The sequence below is a fragment of the Parus major genome, chromosome 1, assembly GCF_001522545.3.
Source record: "Parus major isolate Abel chromosome 1, Parus_major1.1, whole genome shotgun sequence".
NCBI classification, from domain to species: Eukaryota; Metazoa; Chordata; class Aves; order Passeriformes; family Paridae; genus Parus; species Parus major.
In genome coordinates, this window is record NC_031768.1 from 16,235,963 (window position 1) to 16,254,010 (window position 18,048).

At 38.4% G+C, this 18,048-nt stretch overlaps 1 protein-coding gene across 4 annotated transcripts in view; it reads right to left on the reverse strand.

Moving 5' to 3' along the window:
* The window catches only part of REPS2 (RALBP1 associated Eps domain containing 2), a 95,681-nt gene that overhangs the window by 33,148 nt on the left and 44,485 nt on the right, over positions 1-18,048 (reverse strand). For 3 of the 4 annotated variants that reach the window (XM_015638271.2, XM_015638251.3, XM_015638285.1), the window contains 6 exons: positions 17,844-17,907; positions 15,427-15,569; positions 12,253-12,347; positions 8,921-8,990; positions 6,984-7,049; positions 2,668-2,710 (listed from right to left, as the gene is read on the reverse strand). In XM_015638271.2, coding sequence (XP_015493757.1) covers positions 2,668-2,710; positions 6,984-7,049; positions 8,921-8,990; positions 12,253-12,347; positions 15,427-15,569; positions 17,844-17,907 — 481 coding nt within the window. The remainder of the gene's footprint in view (positions 1-2,667; positions 2,711-6,983; positions 7,050-8,920; positions 8,991-12,252; positions 12,348-15,426; positions 15,570-17,843; positions 17,908-18,048) is intronic. The other variant, XM_015638261.2, reaches the window with a different exon arrangement.

An 18,048-nucleotide genomic window follows, 5' to 3' on the forward strand; every position in this document is an offset into this window, starting at 1 on the left:
CCAAAGAAAAATTCCCCACATATAGCCCTTGGAGTTTCTGTTGCCTTTCCCAACTGCAAGGGTAGCGTTTATACAGATATAAATTCAATCTACCTCTTGCAAGTAAACATTTTGTAATCTGTAATATTCTCACTAGTAGAATAAATTTTTAATCATTAGAATAAATTTTCCATAGGAAACATTCACCAAATTCCACAAAATCCAGAAAAACTGAATGGCTCCACAGTGACTACTCAAATGCATGGCTCAGTTCCTCTTTCCAGGCCCTCCTACAGCACATTAATCCCAACGTGGTGTGGTGTATTCGCTAAGAATTTTGATTTTGCAAAATACTGTCCAATTTTTTCAGCTGTTGTAGTTCTCAGTTTAGGAAAACCAAGACCAAGCAAGACCAAGACTCTGCTCAAAATGAGCATTGACAACATGAGATGTTAGACTTACTGTAAAACACTCTGCATGTCAGGGAAGACCAAAAGCACATTTGAGCAGAACAGAAAGAACTCCCACTAATGGGAAATGGACCATTTTTTTTTGCCAAACAAAAAAAAATAATACCAAAAAAAAATAAAATGGTTCCTAATACCCAGTGCCAGCTGTCCAATTAAGAGCATTTTGAGCAACATCCTATTACCCTCAGTCTCCAGGTCCAAGTTGGTTCATTTATGAGCCACTACATACAACCACTCATAAAAAGATAATGGAGATTCTATCTCTCCCTGCTCCCTACCTCATACAACTTCACAAGACTCCTAGGTTTTTCCACTCCATTATGATTTCCATATAAAATCAACATTGTTACTCCTTTTAATCCAACATCTTAATTCAAATCTCATTCAAGATCTTCTTTAGGGAGAAGTTCAGGATTTGGGATCCTGATACTCTGGTTTTCTGATCTAGCTCCTCAATTTTTCTCCTGCTCAGTCCTTGCTTTGCTTCTTCTAGAACTACTCTTTTTTTATTCATAACCAAACTTATGTATTTCCCCAGGTGGGGTTATGTGGCATCATCACAGATTTAGTAATGCTATGCATATCATTTGGATTGTCACAATGAGACACAACATCCTTTTTCCAAGTCAATAAATCACAGATAGTAAAAAGTACATGCACATAGACGACTTTCCCAGCAGTCCCACAATTCCTCTTAAAGGAACCTGAAACACTGATTTACTCCATCTTCTTCTTCTTCTTCTGCTTGAGACAAGACTTCCTGATTTATTTCTTTCTCTAACAGAACTGTCAGAGTCCTCCTCACCCTCTGAATCAGAATTTTTAGGACCCACCAGAGGAGCCACCAGAAATTCTACTTGTTCATTATCACCACCAAGTTTAGCAGATTTACTTTTCACACCACAAATTCTTTCACTGTTTTTATTTGCTTCCCCAATTATGGAATATATTCCAACCTTTTTCGAAGTTTTTTCAGCTGTTTTTGAAGTCTATTAGTCTAAGGTTTTGAAGTCTATTAGTACACATTTTTGTCCTAACATCCCAATCATTCCTTTAAGAGAAAAATAAATCCCCCTATGGTATTTCATCCTATTTCCAACAAGCACAGCAGGTCTGAGTTCAAGGATGTGCTCAAGCATCTTTAGTCTCAAGTTCTGGATTGAAGCGGTGACATACAGTCAGATGTGAGACAGCCACATGTGACAGAGCAGTCACATTCAAGTGACTTGTTTGGACCTTGTTAAAGCATTTGTTGTTCTATGTATTTGTGCACATTCTTTGCATATTTGCAACTTAGTAACACAGCAAGAAAATTAAAAAATTTAGAACTCTGCAGAAACTAAAAAACTCTGGCTAGCAGCAGAAAAACAGCAGACAAGGCAGTTCAGCCTTCCTGAATATAGGTCCTAAGAACAGAGGATTTCCATCCTCAATCACCATGCTTATAGCTGATCCTCTCTTACTAGCAGGCTTTGACAAGCCTGTAAGCAGACAGCTTCTGATTACACTCTCATTACCCAAGCAAAAATATCCCAAGCAGAGTCCTCCAACTAGCACAAAAAATGAAAAGGTAAATTAACAACATGGCTATACACCAGTAGGTGACAACCAACTCAAGATGGAATCCATTTATATACAATATTTTCTGGCATTGGTTTCCCTTTTCTTTCAAACATCCAAATTCAGCAGGTGTCACATCTAGCACACAACAGTACTGAAGTCCTTCCATCATGCACCAAATAACCACAGCCAAGCACATGGATGCCAATGAAAGGATTCACTCACCCACACCTGAGAGCTGAGCTACTACTGCTGTTTCCGTGGGAATGTGCAGTGTCTCCCTCCACTTGAAATCACTGGGCAGGTTGTAAGAGCACAGAATTGCTGAGGATGTTCCCTGCCATGGGGTGGTCCCAGCTGCCCTGCCACGACGGCCTTGGGGCTGGGCTGGAGGCAGTCACCACCCTGGCAATGCAGCAGGGCTGGGCAGACAGGCAAAACTTCCAGCACCTTATGACCAGAGATCATGGGGCCCCAGCACGGTATTTATGTAGGGTCTGTAGCTTACAGATTCCTCCTGGCAAATCTGTCTGATCTGAGCTGCACTCCAGCACAACATCAATTAAAAAAAAAAAACCAAACAACACCAGTTCTGATGCCTTGTGTCTAACACAGAAGGAATGCATGCCTTTTCCCAAAACAGGAATGAAAGCAGTACCTGGATCGTGGTCTGGCTCTGAGTACATTAGGTTCTTGAGCAGCTGGAAGAGAAAAGAAAAAAGAACTGCTAAAATACCGTGTTTTAAATAAATGTCTTTAGCTTCAGAATCAGTGTCCATTAAACATGGGAGTGTTGCAAATGTGGATGTGAGAGTATACTCATCTCACATGAGCAATGGGGATTGATTTTCACTTCTCCTTCCCCTTTGTTTTTTCCAGTGTGTGAATGTCCTAAGAATTCAAAAGCAACATGTAGTGAGAGCTTCACATTTTTAATCTGGTTACCGGAACACAGGAAGAGCAATAGGTCTGGTAGCTCTCACCTGTAGTCATGGATGTAGTTGTGATAAAGCAGTGTAAGGAACAACATAAAATTTTTATAGAAAACATCTTGTTCTTAGTCCAGGTATCTATTACTTATCCTGCTTCAAAAAGCACAAAGGTTTATGTCCTTCCTAAATACTTTAACTGATTAGTATAAATGTACATCACCCATTACAAAATATTAACATGTCATGTTGAGACTGTTCTGACCTTGGGAAGGAAAGGTGTTTAAAGGAAGAAAGCTTTTAAGTCTACATGTTGATCAAACACATTTCCATTAAAATGGGTTTATGGTATTTGGATGAATTCCAAATATCCTGCCACACGCAGGTTTTATGTGATAGGAAAACAACAGTGCTGAATTATCATCTCTGGGTAATTCCTCGAGGCTGTTCCTTGGTTTACATTGTCTTCTCTGTTACTCTCCTCACTAGTATCAGATAATTTTGAGAAAACATATCTGCATGATTGCTTTCAAATTCATCCCACTGAGATATCCTCAAGGTATTACAGCAGCATCAATGATCCTAGTGCACGTACAAAGTGAATTCTTGTCTTTTTCCCAGTCTACTAATCAAGGCACAACACTCAAGAGAAACAAGTATGATGGAGAAAAAAATATAATTGTCAGAATTTCTAGCTTCCTTCAGATGTATGCGTACTTTCAAGTCAGACATTTATCACCAGCTACTACAGAGCACTACCTGAGAATACAACAGATCCTCCAAACCACCGAGCAGGAGCTCTGCCTGTGGCAGCAGCTGGCAAATACTGAGTTTTTAATGGCTTGCACTGTACTACTGCACAGACCCTCCACAGGAGGCTTTAGGCTCACAGAAGACAAGTAACAGCATAGGGCACATGTACAGCCACACACTAACTCTTCATAAAAGAAACTGCTTTTTGGATCATGCAGAGCTAGTTGGCGTTTTGCATAGAATAAACTTCACTGCAGCTGGCAGTGACCACTTATAAACCAAGTTCTAGTAGATTGTCATTCCCAAACTGGTTCACAATCATTCCAGATTTCTCTGCAACAAACTCTTCCTAGCAACTAAAGAAGGGAGAGGGAATTAATATTAAAATATGCAGTGGTGATAATCCTCCTCCCTCTCTCTGTGTCAAACTCCCAGAGAATACAACTTCAGACACTGCTTCCCTACAGCCATATGACCCAATTTTCCAATGCTGAAATTGCTGATTATTAAATTACATGCACAATTATTAAATATGTCACTTAGAAATAGGAAGTATAAATCCTTTCCAAGCTAAACCATGTTTAAGAATCTTCAAATTTTCCTTTTCTTATGGAGACTGTAATTCTATTCATACTTCTTTTAGAAAGCCTTTCATATAAAAAAACCCGTAGGTAAAACTGACATTCAAACTCTCCAAGGACATCCTGTTGAGGTAAACAGGAAAGCACATACGGAAGAGAGAATTCTGAAATGACTACTAACAAAAAATGATAGAAATAGAATGCTACTGCCAAGGATTTTCTTTTTAAGTTTTTGAAAAAGTAGGAAATTCAAGGCTACAATTACAGAATACCCAGACTTAGCTTTTCTTTCACAAGAAGTAGTATAATACAAAAAGCACTATGAAGCAGGTAGTTCATTATTAGGACATACAAATAATTGTGGCAGGATTTCCACAAAACGTGCAGCTATTCTGGTATGTTCAGTCTGTGCACACTTCATGTCTGAGGTGCAGGTTTATACAAATACATGACAAAATCATTCAAGATGATAGAAAACTATTTATCCAGTTCACAAATTTTCCATATTTCTACTGCTATGGTTACACAATCCTAATTTTCATGAAATGGATATGTTAAACCTGTTGAGTAAATAATTTACATTGGTTATCCAAAAGTTTGTACAATTCCTGGAGTAACAGAGACTGACAGACTGTGCAGCTTAGTCTGCAGTAATTAAAGAGGATGTGACGGATCCTGTTTTGGGTGTTGAGCTGCTCCTACAGCCCTCTTGTAAGACAACTTCATTTTAACGTTCCAAAAGATGCTGATTTGGTAACTTTTGACTGTAGCCTAACATCTTACACTCCACAGCTGCCTCCTTGTTTTACAGGCCTAAGATCAGGTGGAAAATTGTGCTGAAAAAGGTGAAAGGCTAAAGAAAAAAAACCAACCATTCCCCACTAGTCAACATCAACCTGAATGACTCATCTCTTATTGGTCATATAGAGAGAAATGTACAATTTAAATGCTTGGAAATTTAGCCCTCAATCCTTTAAAAGCTAAGGTCAACAATGATCCTGCACTTAGAAGTCAAAATAAACTGACCAGATATTCAGAGTGCTGAGCATATAAAGTTGTTACTGATTTCAAATTTCTAGACCTTCTGATGGCAAAGAAAACTTTCACAGACTATCATCTTTTCCTGAGTTTACATAAACAGGCTAAATGAATAACCAAAGAAGCATGTAAAATTTCTCCTGCTTCATCCCAAATGAGTTTCCATGCTGGAGGTTAATGATTACAATGACCTTTCAGAATGGTGACTGATTCTGAAAAAACCACTCCATTACTGTACTGCATCTACTCCACTGGATAGATAAACATTTTCACTTTTCACATCAGTTGCAACCTGAGAATGTGCTGGCCTAAATCCTCAATGTGCAGCACAGCAAGAGTGGAAACCCTGCAGGGACAGGAGCCACAATGATGGAGTGAAACTCTGCCACTGTCCCCCTTGGTATACAAACACAGCAACACTGCTGGAGGAACACAGCAGCATGGGGAAGACCTCCCTGAGCAGGAGATGAAAGACAGAGATGTGCAGGTGACAATAAGTTTTTTTCCTGAATGTACTAAAGACAGAATTGCTGAACTGTGAAAGTAAAACTCCCCCGTGCTCCTGGGCAAAACCCAGGGGGGGAAGGAGAACAGAACGCAAAGTCATGCAGCCACCCTCCCTTTTCTCTGAGAGGGATGTGCAAGAGTGTGTGTGTGTGGAAAGGAGAAGCAGCAATCTTCTGAGAATAGGAGCTGAAGATAGCAAATCTGGCAGCAGCAAAGTGTTTGGGAAGAAGCCAGGAAAAAAAGATTTGGGAAATGAGGCATGCAGCTGTTGAGCAGCCATGAATAAATCGAGCTATAAGGCAAAACTGCTGTGAGAGACATGTGGGGTCCATTTTCTTAATCAAGGATATCTTCATGAGTAAAAACATTCATACAAAAGGAAGAGTAAGCAAGATTTTAGGTTGACTGGGACCAGGGAGGGCTTACAAACATTCTTACCACTGTAAAAAGAGATTAACAAAGAGGAAGGCAAGGGAAATGAAATGATGAAATGAACTGAAGGCAGGGAAAGTTTCTGAAGCAAATAAATAATTTTGACATACACTGTTCAAAAAACAATATTTTCCAGAATTATAGGAACAAGGAATGAGTGTATGTTGGAGCTGGAGAGGGAAAAATCAGGAGTGGTTTCAACAAAGAAACAAGCCCTGAGTCAAAAGCTTGTGTCAGTATCTTAAGTGCCTCAAGGTCTGTGTTTCCAGAAGGCTCCCTGTCCTCTAACTCCTTGACACAAAATAGGAAAGCAGAGCTTTCAAAAAGAAACAGGCCATTTCAGAACAGTTACCGAAACATTACAGTTATTCTATACTTTAGATGAGGTTTTACCACAAGGTACAATATTCATGCCCTTGCATCTTGTTTGTAGCACAAAACTTCAGAATCTTCAAAATTACTTAAAACATTTTCCACACAGGAAGAGCCCATACACTAACAATGAGGGAAAGAAAGCAAGAAAACCTTTTGACAACCTGAAGAGGCAATTAATATTTATCTTACGTATAAATAATAGTCATTATGAGGTAAAAGCTAATAGCAGTAGGAAAATAGTACAAGAGCAAAAGGTTCTTTCAAAAATTAATCAAGTGACACTAATTTAGGCTTACTGTGATACAGAAATACTTGATCAAAATTCTCGTGCAAGTAACACATGGCATTTTTTTTCTTACCTGCTTTCACAGTCAAGTGCTGAAATTCCTTTGGTATAGTTTTGAGAGTAGTGCTTACTTTAAGAGCTTAAGAGAAAAAAAAAGAAAAGATAATTTAGTATTTGTGTGGGTAAAATCTAGAAGTATCAGGTCTGAGAAAGGAACACCTAAACTGGTATTAGAAATTTTATAATACCTAACATACTTGAAAAGTAGCCAAATACCTGAAAACTGAAGTACTCAAGCAAGTAACAATTTCCAAGAGCACAAAAGTCAACAGAAAGAAAGACCTATGCTCAAGTTGCCAAATAATCTCAAATTTTGAGAATTTGTGGGGTTGAGTGCTTATTCCCCTTCCACATTCCCCTATGCATCCTTTCCAATGGAGTTTTTAATGCACCATAGTGTAGTTTGATGTACTGTAACACTCAGTGTTAAATGTCCACTTGGAATGAAAACTCTCCTGCTCTAGGGTGAACCTGCTTTAGCAACGAGGTTGAACCCTTGTGCCCTCCAACCTCATCTGATTTATGATCTGCCTTTATAAAACAATACAAGTTGTAAAAGTTTTGGGTCTTGTAACCCTGTTCAGTTTACATTATCTTCCAAATTTAACTCCATTATAACCTAAGTGAAGTTAATTTACTTGCATACTTTTGAAAATGCAGGAAAATTTGCTTCTACTGTCCTGAACTGCATGTTCTTGACTGCTGGGGAGATCCCCTCAGTCAGGGGAGTGGTCTGTTCTCATGTTTGTCAGAATAGTAATAAAAGGTAGAACAAAAGTATGTGTTCTTTGGCTGAAAAGGTAGCAATCTGTGTCATAAATACAGACTCCCTGAAGGAGCTCGTCTCAAAACACATTCCCATGTGACTTAACATATCAGCTATAAAAATCAAAGTACAGCTTTGTCATCTAGACAGGGAAAAAATATTCCCTTAGTAAAAAGTAAATCTTCCCTAGACATTTCAAAGCAATAACCTTCAAGGTTCAAGTCCTTCTCTCGGTCATTATACATTTTGCAAGAAAACAAACTTTGTCAACAAAACACTGATTTCTTGGAATATGCTGACATGTAAAAATGTTTTACAAACACACATCAACTCTTGACAAACTTTCTTTGAAAAGGGGACACTGGGAATCTGTCAAACTGTCACACCTGAGTGTAGAAGGTGAATCAAGAATGTGGACTACCTGGTCTCACAGCTCTCATGCCATCTTAATGTGAGGACATCTGGGAGGCCAAGATATTTTTTATTTTAATTAATACATAATCTGCAGCTCTGAGAATCAGACAACAAAATACCCACAACTGTTTTGTTTCTACAACAGAGGGACAGCAAGTAAGAATTGAGAAACAGGAATATAAAAGGGAAGGAATGGCTTAATGATGATTCAGTGCCAATTCTGGAAATCATAGAAGCTACTACAGCAAAAATGAGAAAGATCACTTCAATTTCACATGACTTGCTGCTGATGGATGTCAAATTAAATGAATGAATCAAGTCTTTTCAGTCTAATTTGACTAAAACTTTTGCTTTGCAAGAAAATACAGGGATTCTTTTTTTTTCAAATAGGAGTCAAACCTGATTTTGAAGTGTTGGTGTTTCTTGCAAAATTGGAAATTGAAAATTTGGCACAGTGTAATCTTTACTCTTAAAAAATTCCTGATAACAATTAAAATTTTATTTAACTAAGAAGTACAACATTAATTGCCTTAGAACTAGACGTATTTTGGAAGGCACATTTCATATCATTCGCATATGATAGAACTAATTTTGAAGCAAACCTCTCCATTTGTCTTCAACTCAGCTGCTGTGAGTTGTCTCTACATCTTTAGCAACACATGGCCATCTTAGAAATTAAACACACCATTGCTTCTGTCACCAAATATAGGGGCTTAGTAAAAACACATATAATTTAATCCCTAATGGAAAAAAAGTATTTATTTGAATACCTTGTTTGTCATCTTTCTTTCCATCTTGTAACAGGGCAGAGTTATCAGGTACCTCTTCAGCTGATGACTTCTAAAGAAAGATTAAATTACACTGATTGTTACAGCTCCTGCCTTTCCACAGTCAAATATTTAAGAATACAGATCAACACAATGGTGACATTTTTTCTTGCACCACAATTTATTTGTTAGATAAAGAAGAATAAAGGACCTATAGAAAGACTGTATAACTGTGCTTTTCAAGGTACAGCAGTTCCACACCCAAAATTAGTTAGACGAGCACTTCAACAGTGAATGACTGAAGGAGATAAGGTCTATATGTAAGGAGAGACTTCTCCCAACAGAGCCATATATAACACCTGTGTAAGGGTAGATGAAAGCTTCTCCAGTCTCCATGAGAAAAGTCTCTCTAACCAGAACTCCAGCTGCACTGCAGAGCCTCATGGTTATCCTTTAAAGGCTCCTAGCTGATGTGGCTGATCCTTAAACTACTCTTTTCCTTCAACATCCAGTCATAGAAATGGGAAAACCAAATTTCATTAGCAAGTCTGCTGGAGACCTATTCAGGCCTTTGATAGGAAAACAGGGAATTTCTCCCCAGTCTTATTCCTTCATTTTCTGTTATTTCAGCAGCAACTTATAGGCATTTATTGTTCTTGGAGCTTCTGCTGGAACAAATTCTACCCCCATTATCTGGAAGAACAAGAATACACTCTGCAACCAAACAAAACATTCAAGCAAATGTCAGAAACCCTAAACTTCACTAAATATTAAGTGATGCTGGTTTGTTGGTTTTTTTCCCCAGGAAGCATGGAAGAGGTTTGACCTGAAAATGTCCTGAAACAAATTTGGCCTAAACTAATGAATTAAGAAACCTAAATTTCATAGGCATTTTTTAAAAACCACAAAAATCTCAAGTCAGTAGTTCAAAAAGGAAAACTCCACAGTAAAGGTCTGTGAGATTTGTTTTATAATGTTCCTGAGGAATGGGACACACTAGCACTTCTGAGAAAGCAACAGAGTAAAAATATGGCTTGAAGAGTCTGAAAATGTATAAACAAAACATTTCAAAACCATAGCTAGCCCTGACACTCAAGTGAAGAACATGAGACCACAGACCTAACTCAATGCAGGCTTTAATTGATGAAATGACTTTCAGAAATTTTAATGAACTGTGAGCATGACATTTCTGAGGAAGCCCAGAGGAACCTCAGCCAGTCTTTTTATGCATGTTTTAACTTTAAGATTTTGGCAGTGAGAAAGCTTGCAGAAAAGAACCAAAGGAGAGTGGGAGACAAAAACTTGAGAAAAAAACAAAACTGTGAAGATAAAACTTCCTTGGTAAAGAAAAAGATCAGTCATCCGTGTCATTCCCAAGCACAATATCAGCAGCCTCAGTGCGTTTTTTAAGTTTAACAAAACCTAGCATGCAGGTGACGTGTCTCCCACCATTATTTTCTTTATGAATGCAATCAGGAACTGTTTTTATTTTATTGCAGTATTGTAGTTCGGCAGTCACAGTAAAAACAGGCATCTGAAATGAAATTTAATAGCCTGAATGGATGATAGGTGGAAATGAAAAAAGAAATTGAGCTAATGCCTAACAGATTGCATTGATAATATAATATTTTTAATGTAGTGATCAAGTATCTAAAGTATAATTCCTCAGCTAGCCAAGATACAAATGAAAATGCAATAGTGAATTGCTGCACTTCCCACTGAGGGAGATGAATGAAAGATGAATTACTGACCTTCCAAATGATACTCATTCAGTGTATTAATTCTGAATGTAAAAAACATAAGTTGAACACAAAAAAAAAATCAAGTCAAAATGATTCTCAAATTACTTTTGGGGAGATTTTAAAGTCCATTAATCTTGGACAATGTAAATGGAAGTTTTAAAATTATGTGTATGAAAGATACATAATTATATATTTGCTTACATTTCAAATATAATTTAATTCAATATTATATCTTCTTTTATAGTTTAGGTTGCAAGGCACCCAAAATAAGATCATAGCAAGGGATTAGGTGATTCTGGTAAAGGACCTGCCCGTGCTGCCAACATACCAGCACCCTGCACTACCAGATCTGCAGTGCTGCTTCCAAAGCCCAGTGCTGTGCTTTGGCCAAGCTGCTGTAGGATGAGCAACACCTCCCAGGTGTTTATTTTATTTTAACAGTTTATTTATTTTAACAGTTCCAGAAGATACACTGGGTGCTTGACGTGCTGGCTGCAGCATTGCCCAAAGTGAACACTCTGCTCCATAGAAGCTTAGGAGATTCTGTTTGGTGGTGCCACTACCAAGATGGATTTGATGAGGGAGCAGATGAATTCTGGACTCCCAGGGACTTCCCAGAGCAAGCTGGAGAACAGCCTTGCTGAGCTGCCATAACATATCACTACTTTTAAACTTGGAAGAGTGTCAGAAGGGCCGGTTTCTGCTGTCAGTCTGCCATTTGATTAACTATCTTAACACTAAACCTTTAAATCCCACAGCACATATATTGAGAGTTGCAATATTCAGGCACAACTCAGTGGCCATGATTAGTTCAGTTCTATAGGGTCTTTAAAAGTTTGGGATTTTAACCTCAGTGTTAAATTCTTCTCCTTAATTCAGTTTTCATTGCAGCAGGCTTCACGGAAACATGCAACAGCTGGGTTTGAAAGGGACCTCTGGAGATGTAGTCCAAAGCCCCTGTTCCATCAAACCAAACCTACTGTGTTCAGCTGTGGGCCCCTCACTACAAGAAGGTCAATGGAGGTAGTGGAGGCTCCAGAGCACAAAAGGAGTGTCTGAGGGAGCTGGGGTTGTTTATCCTGGAGAAAAGGATGCTCAGGGGTGTTCTTATTGCTCTCTATAAAGAGAAGGCAGTGCTGGGCTAGCAGTTGGAATTTATGATCTTGGAAGTCTTTTCCAAACTACATGGTTTCACGATTCTAGGTCTGTGCTGAAGCCTCGTATTTTCAACCAGTTTAGACTGAGCAGACACTTCGCCCGAACACGGTCCACGTGCCCCACTGCCCCTCGTGCAGCAGCCCTGAAGGACACCAACAGGTAGAGCCTACCTCTCTGCAGATTCCAGCATCTCACGAGTCCCTCAGTGACTACTGCGATATCTTACGTGGGAATATCTCTTGAAAAGCCTGTCAGCCCATTCCATACACAGAAGAGATGGCTGAGAGGGGGTTTGAGATGGCTTAATGAGAAGCTTAGAGATTCCTAAAGTCCTCTCAGACACTCCAAGTCCTGCTGTTCACATAACACAGTCTCTGTCAAGCTGGTCCAGCCCCCTCCCCTCTGCAAGGTGAGCACCAGCTTAGACCTTCTCACCTCTGTCCGACTGAAGTCCCGGGTCTGCTGGCTGCTTGGCAATGGCTCAGAGTAAGAATCAAATAGTGCACAGTCACGTATGGGCTTCAAACAAGCTGCAGGGAAAGAAAAAGAGAAGAAAAAAAAGTAGAAAAAACCCAAACCGACAAAAAAACAACTCAAAGCCAAACACAGAGACGCACCAAGTCTTTGGTTAATACATACTTCTTAGAAACCTCTGCTAGCATAATTTTGCCCTTCATTTTCACATCTCAGGCCTAATCCATAAGACATGGGTGACAAACATCACAAAGAAAATCTATCTTGTGTCTTAAGTAAGCCAGTGTCATGATAGGGATAGCTTGTATAATTTCTGTTGTAGAAATAATGGTGAAATTTGGAAGAAATTTTTCTTCTCCCAGTCCAGTATCAACTTAATTGATCTTACAGTTTATACCTGTTCTAATAATTTTAAAGGTACTTACATTACCTTCAGCTCCAATTTTGACTTTTTGAATACTGAAAAGTATAGTAGAATCTACATTATACTCTGAAACTGAGGGTCAGCAAAAGCAAAGCACTAAACACTGCCAATGCTGTAGTATATACCACCTCCAAGTAAACAACATTGAGAGCAGGGGGGGAAAAAGGAAAAAAAAAATCACATCTAACTTCTCAAAGGAATATTTACAACAAGCTTATTTCTATCCCACAAGCTAAGGTCCTTCTGCTGGTATCACTCTGGGATTAGCTCCTCTGATGTAAATCTATTTTATGAGCTGGAAAACATTTTTTAAAAGATCAATATATTAAAAGGCAGAACAACCACATTTCTAGTTTTTTGGCTAGCATTTATTTTATCTCAATAAATTAAGCTCTTGGAGATCTGTCCTAATTTAAAGTACAGTGGGTTACACACAGGGCAAATAGCTTTTGAGATTCTGCAAATTATTTTTAATAAAAAGTTATCAAAAAGAAGGTGGTGAGTCAAATTGTCAATGGAACTGCGCCAGGATAGCATTTGGACCAGTTGTACTTGCAGTTTACAGGACAAGTCATAAAACTATCAAGATTAATGCATTCTTGCATGCTTTTTTGCTCCAAGTCATTTTATTTGAAGATTCAACAGCATTGTTATCAGATATAAATAATTCAATTGAACCAAATTATGCCTCATTCTGAAACTAATACAGCAATCTGATGAAAAACAGTTTCCAGTAGTCTTCTTCAGGGTCCTAAGAAGCAAAAAAAAAATTTGAAAAAAAAATTCTAAATTTTAAAGGAATCATATTATGAAAATACGAAAACGTAAGATTTCTCTTGAAAATTGCTTTTGACATTTTAGGTAACTATATGAGGCACTTACATACTTGTCAGTGCTTTTATTTCAGAAGTAATGCAACCAGGGCTCTATGCTTTTCTGTGATTCACAGGTTTACAGTGTGTTGAGATGTTCTGCTTTTATTAATCCAATTCTTTCAAAAGACGGCAGATCAGATAGCAAAATGTGCACGAGACATTTTCAGACCCGTAGATTAACCAGAATTAGTTCATTATCTAATGAACTAATCTAATTGGGGTATTTACAGGACCCACAAGAAACAATTAGTCCTTTCACCTCTTCCATGTAGATTTGCTTGAAATGCTTGGTTTCATGCAACAACATGAAACAATAATCATCTAAGAAAATGGTAGAACTAAGTGCTTAAAGGGAAAAATAGGGGAAAAAAGAGGAGTCCCAATAGCAGCTTACCATGCTATTTCTCCCATTGACATAATGATTCCCTGGTACTACAGATAGTTATTTCCACTGCAGTTTTACCCAAAAAGACTCAATGTGAAGACACACCAAAAAGAACCTGTATGGATGAGTTTACAAGCCAATTTATCATAACACCAGGCATGAAAGTAGTGAACAAAGTGGTGGTTCTGGAGGGAAAAAGGTAGTTTTAATTATGACAGGGGAATGTAATTAGGGAGACTGAAAGTGATAAAGATTTAGAAGTGCGTGTTTTCCAGAAGCTCATTGCTTTGGATATGAATATAGTGGATTACGGGGAACATGACTACATCAGAAATTATTTCACAAATCTGATACAGGTCAGCATTTAATTTTCCTAACTGCAGCTTGATTTGTTCTTTTCCTGCCTTTTAATATACTCAGTGTCATCAAATTTAATGGAGATTTTATTAGGTCTTAAATATTATCCCTTAGCACTGTGATTAATCCTCCTTGCCCTGGAGAGTCACGCACATTTTTCAGTTGTAACAGTATATATTTCAACATCCATTTATAATTAAAAGAGACATAAATGAAGAGAACAAATGAAAGGGCAGGTCTTTCACTGCACATTGTTACTAAGTATGTTACATTTTAGATTAATTCATCCTTGTGCTACACAAATTGTTGCAATCCTCCTGCCATTAATGCAAACTACCCACAGAAGAACCTGTGGGTTACATTAAATAAATTACAAAAAAATTCAACCTTTGATATAAACAGTATCTCCATCTAAAAATACACTAGCATATGAAGCTCTAATGCAGTCCAGTATAATTTTTAACAAATCCTCTAGAGATAGATACTTTAAGGAAAAATCATCAAAATAATTAAAAGCTATATCATAGACTCACAGAATGGTTTGTACTGGAAGAGATTTCAAAGATTATCTAGTTCAAATCTCCCTTAGCATGGGCACCTTCCACTAGACTAGGTTGTTCTAGGCCTTATCCAACTTGGCCTTGAACACTTGCAAGGGTGCAGCATCCATAGCTGCTCTGGGTAACCTGTTCCAGTGGTTCACTGTCCTCAGAGTAAACAATCTCTTCCTAAAATCTAGCATAAACCTGTCCTCTTTCAGTTTAAAGCCATTGCTGGATTCCCTTTGCTTTACAGGTACTCATCTCTGTCTGTCCTGTCTTTATCTGTCCTGACACCTGAAGCACAACAGAGCAAAGGGACAGACATTAAGAGGCAGGTGACTGCTCCACTTTGCATCCCTGTCTCTATGCTTTGAAGTATTACTTCTTCAGCAGTCATCTCATGAGTACAATTAAAAACACATGCCTTAAATGCAGCTGGAGAATCATTACACAGCATAGAAGCCCATGCCAGGATGAGAAGTGAACCTGTCTTACACACACATTGGATTTCTGAGATGGCTGCAGGGATATGACTTGCCATGGGAACTTTACCTGCTTGAAGGTACTCGGGTAGCAGCGTCTCTGGCAGTGTCTCAGGCAGCTGGTAACCATTCTTCCTCGCAACCACGAGGTGGAAAGCAGCACAGAACTCCGGGAGTGTCAGTGCCCCATCACAATCCACATCACTCAGCTCCCTGTGGATTAAACAGGCACACATTTTCCAAGGTGTTACCTCAGGGAAACATAAGTGTGCCATCACGGGGGAGACAAAAATGCAGCTCTGAGAAGAGCTTGTCATATACACTTGATCCTGACTTGCACATTTGTCTCAAGGAAGACGAAGTAAGCTGATTTTCTAAAACTGACCTGCCACTTTTTCATTTTTCACTGAAGTACACTTTAATACATCATACTATTGAATATGATGGTATGTGTATATTAGAAAGTTAAATACATAATCTATACTTACAGAATCATAGGGTGGTTTGGGTTAGATGAGACTTCAAAGATCATCTAATTACAACTCTCCTGCCATGGGCAGGGAACCTTTCACTAGACCCTTCCAGCCTGTCCATGAACACTTCCAGGGATGGGAAGTCCACAACTTCTCTAGGCAATCTGTTCTAAAGCCTCATGACCCTTAAAGGGAGGTAAAGAAGTCCTTCCTAATATCTAATCTAAACCTGCCCTCCTTTAGCTTACAGCCATTCCCCCTTGTCCTATCACTACATGCCCTTGTGGAAAGTCCCTCTCCAAGCTCTCTTGTGGACATCACTAGGTATTGGAAAGCTGATAGAAAATCTTCCAGACCATTTTCTTCAGGCTGAACAGCCCCAGGTGTCTCAGCCTGTTTTCATAGGAGAGGTGCTCCAACCCTGTGATCAACTCAGTGGACCTCCTCTGGACTTGTTCCAACAGCTCCATGTTCCTCTTGTGCTGGGGAGCCCAGAGCTGGATGTAGCACTCCAGATGGAGTCTACATCCACAAGAGCAGAGGTGCAGAACCCCTTCCCTTGCCCTGCTGGTCACACCTCTTTTGATGCAGTCCAGGATGTAGTTGGCCTTCTGAGCAGAGATTAATTGCACATTGTTCCAAGTGCAGAATGAACCTTCCAATATTTGGAAGCACTTTTAGCTAATCCATGCAGGATCTTAAAACAGTTCAAGCAGAAAAAGTTAAATATGGAATTTAGCAATGGTTACTTAGCACCATTGACTAACGTTTAAAAAAGAGCAAAATAAATTCCCATGATGAGTTTAAATATTGTTAACTTCTTACTAAATGGTTCTCTTTAATTCTAGCATGTTTCACAAACACAAAAATTAATCTTCAGAAATTCAATAGTTCAATTTTATAAATTTTATAAATTAACTCTCTGTAAAATTTGAGTAATATTTTATCTTGGGCACATGGTTTAAAATAAACATGTAATTTCTTATTCTTTGAATGTAACAAGCATTATCAAACTGTTGAGGTTATAGTGACAAGGACTGAAACATTCCATGTGTTTAAGACAGCAACACAACCTGATAAATCACACTGCCACAAAATTACAAGTATCTACTAGAAAGGAATACTTTTCTTGAAATTCTGCGCGAAGAACGAGTTGTGTCAGCAATAGAAATAAAATCTGTTTTGCTACCATATTAGGTTAATCCATTCTTTTTAAGTAATCTTAAATTTAAATTCCAATATTCACTTCCCCCAGCATTATGTTTCCTCAGTTGGGTTTTTTTTTATTTTCACAACTGACAATCCGCTTTGAAAAGATTCCAGACATATCCTTTGACCCTGACAGATGTTTAGGCTCTTGCAAGCTTTTCTTCTCATCTCTCTTCATAAAACCATATAGAAAAACAAAATCACTATCCCCATTTCTGATCCATGTTTAAAACTGTTTGTTCCTCTTATCAGACATGTAATGATGACAACAAATTACAAAGCACCATGTTGTTGATGAAAATATAATAGAATTCTTGTCAAATTTTATCACATACAGTTCCATCCACAATTGTTTCTCAATAAGCTCATTAAAAGTAAGCACACTGGTTCATTAGAAAAGCACTAATGAATTATGCAGTTGTTTAATTAGGCCTCCTCTGACAGAACAAAAACATAAAACCAACAACACATCTAAAACATTCCAGAGGTGCTTCTCCTCTGTGTCATTTCATGAAAAACGCCAGTTCTTTGAGCTAATGATGCTGCCTACAATACACTTAAGAACAGCTCTCAGCTACGCTGCCATTCAAACCTTCCCAGTCCTGCTGAGTAGGTGACCATCTCTCCAGAAAACAAGTGGATCAGAAAAAGCAATGACCACCCTGCTGCTTGGGCCTCAAAGTGACTCTGGAGATAAGAGCAATAATTATAATTAAAGACACTTTTAAAATTTAACAAGAACTCTTGAATTAAGCATCTTTTAAAAAAACATGAGAGGCATCCCCAACACTATTACAGTACTCACCAGATGTGAGACAGTTCCAGGATGGGAAGCTTGGATTTTGTGAAGAAATTCTTTGCTATGGAACCTGTTGGGAAAGCATGCCACATCAACTATTGGAAATTAATTCTCCCAATTCTTCCCTTTTACCCGGTCTATCATGCCAGAAGCAGACAGTTAATTTATGTCCAAGAGATGCTCAGATTAATCAGATGCTACAATAGATGCT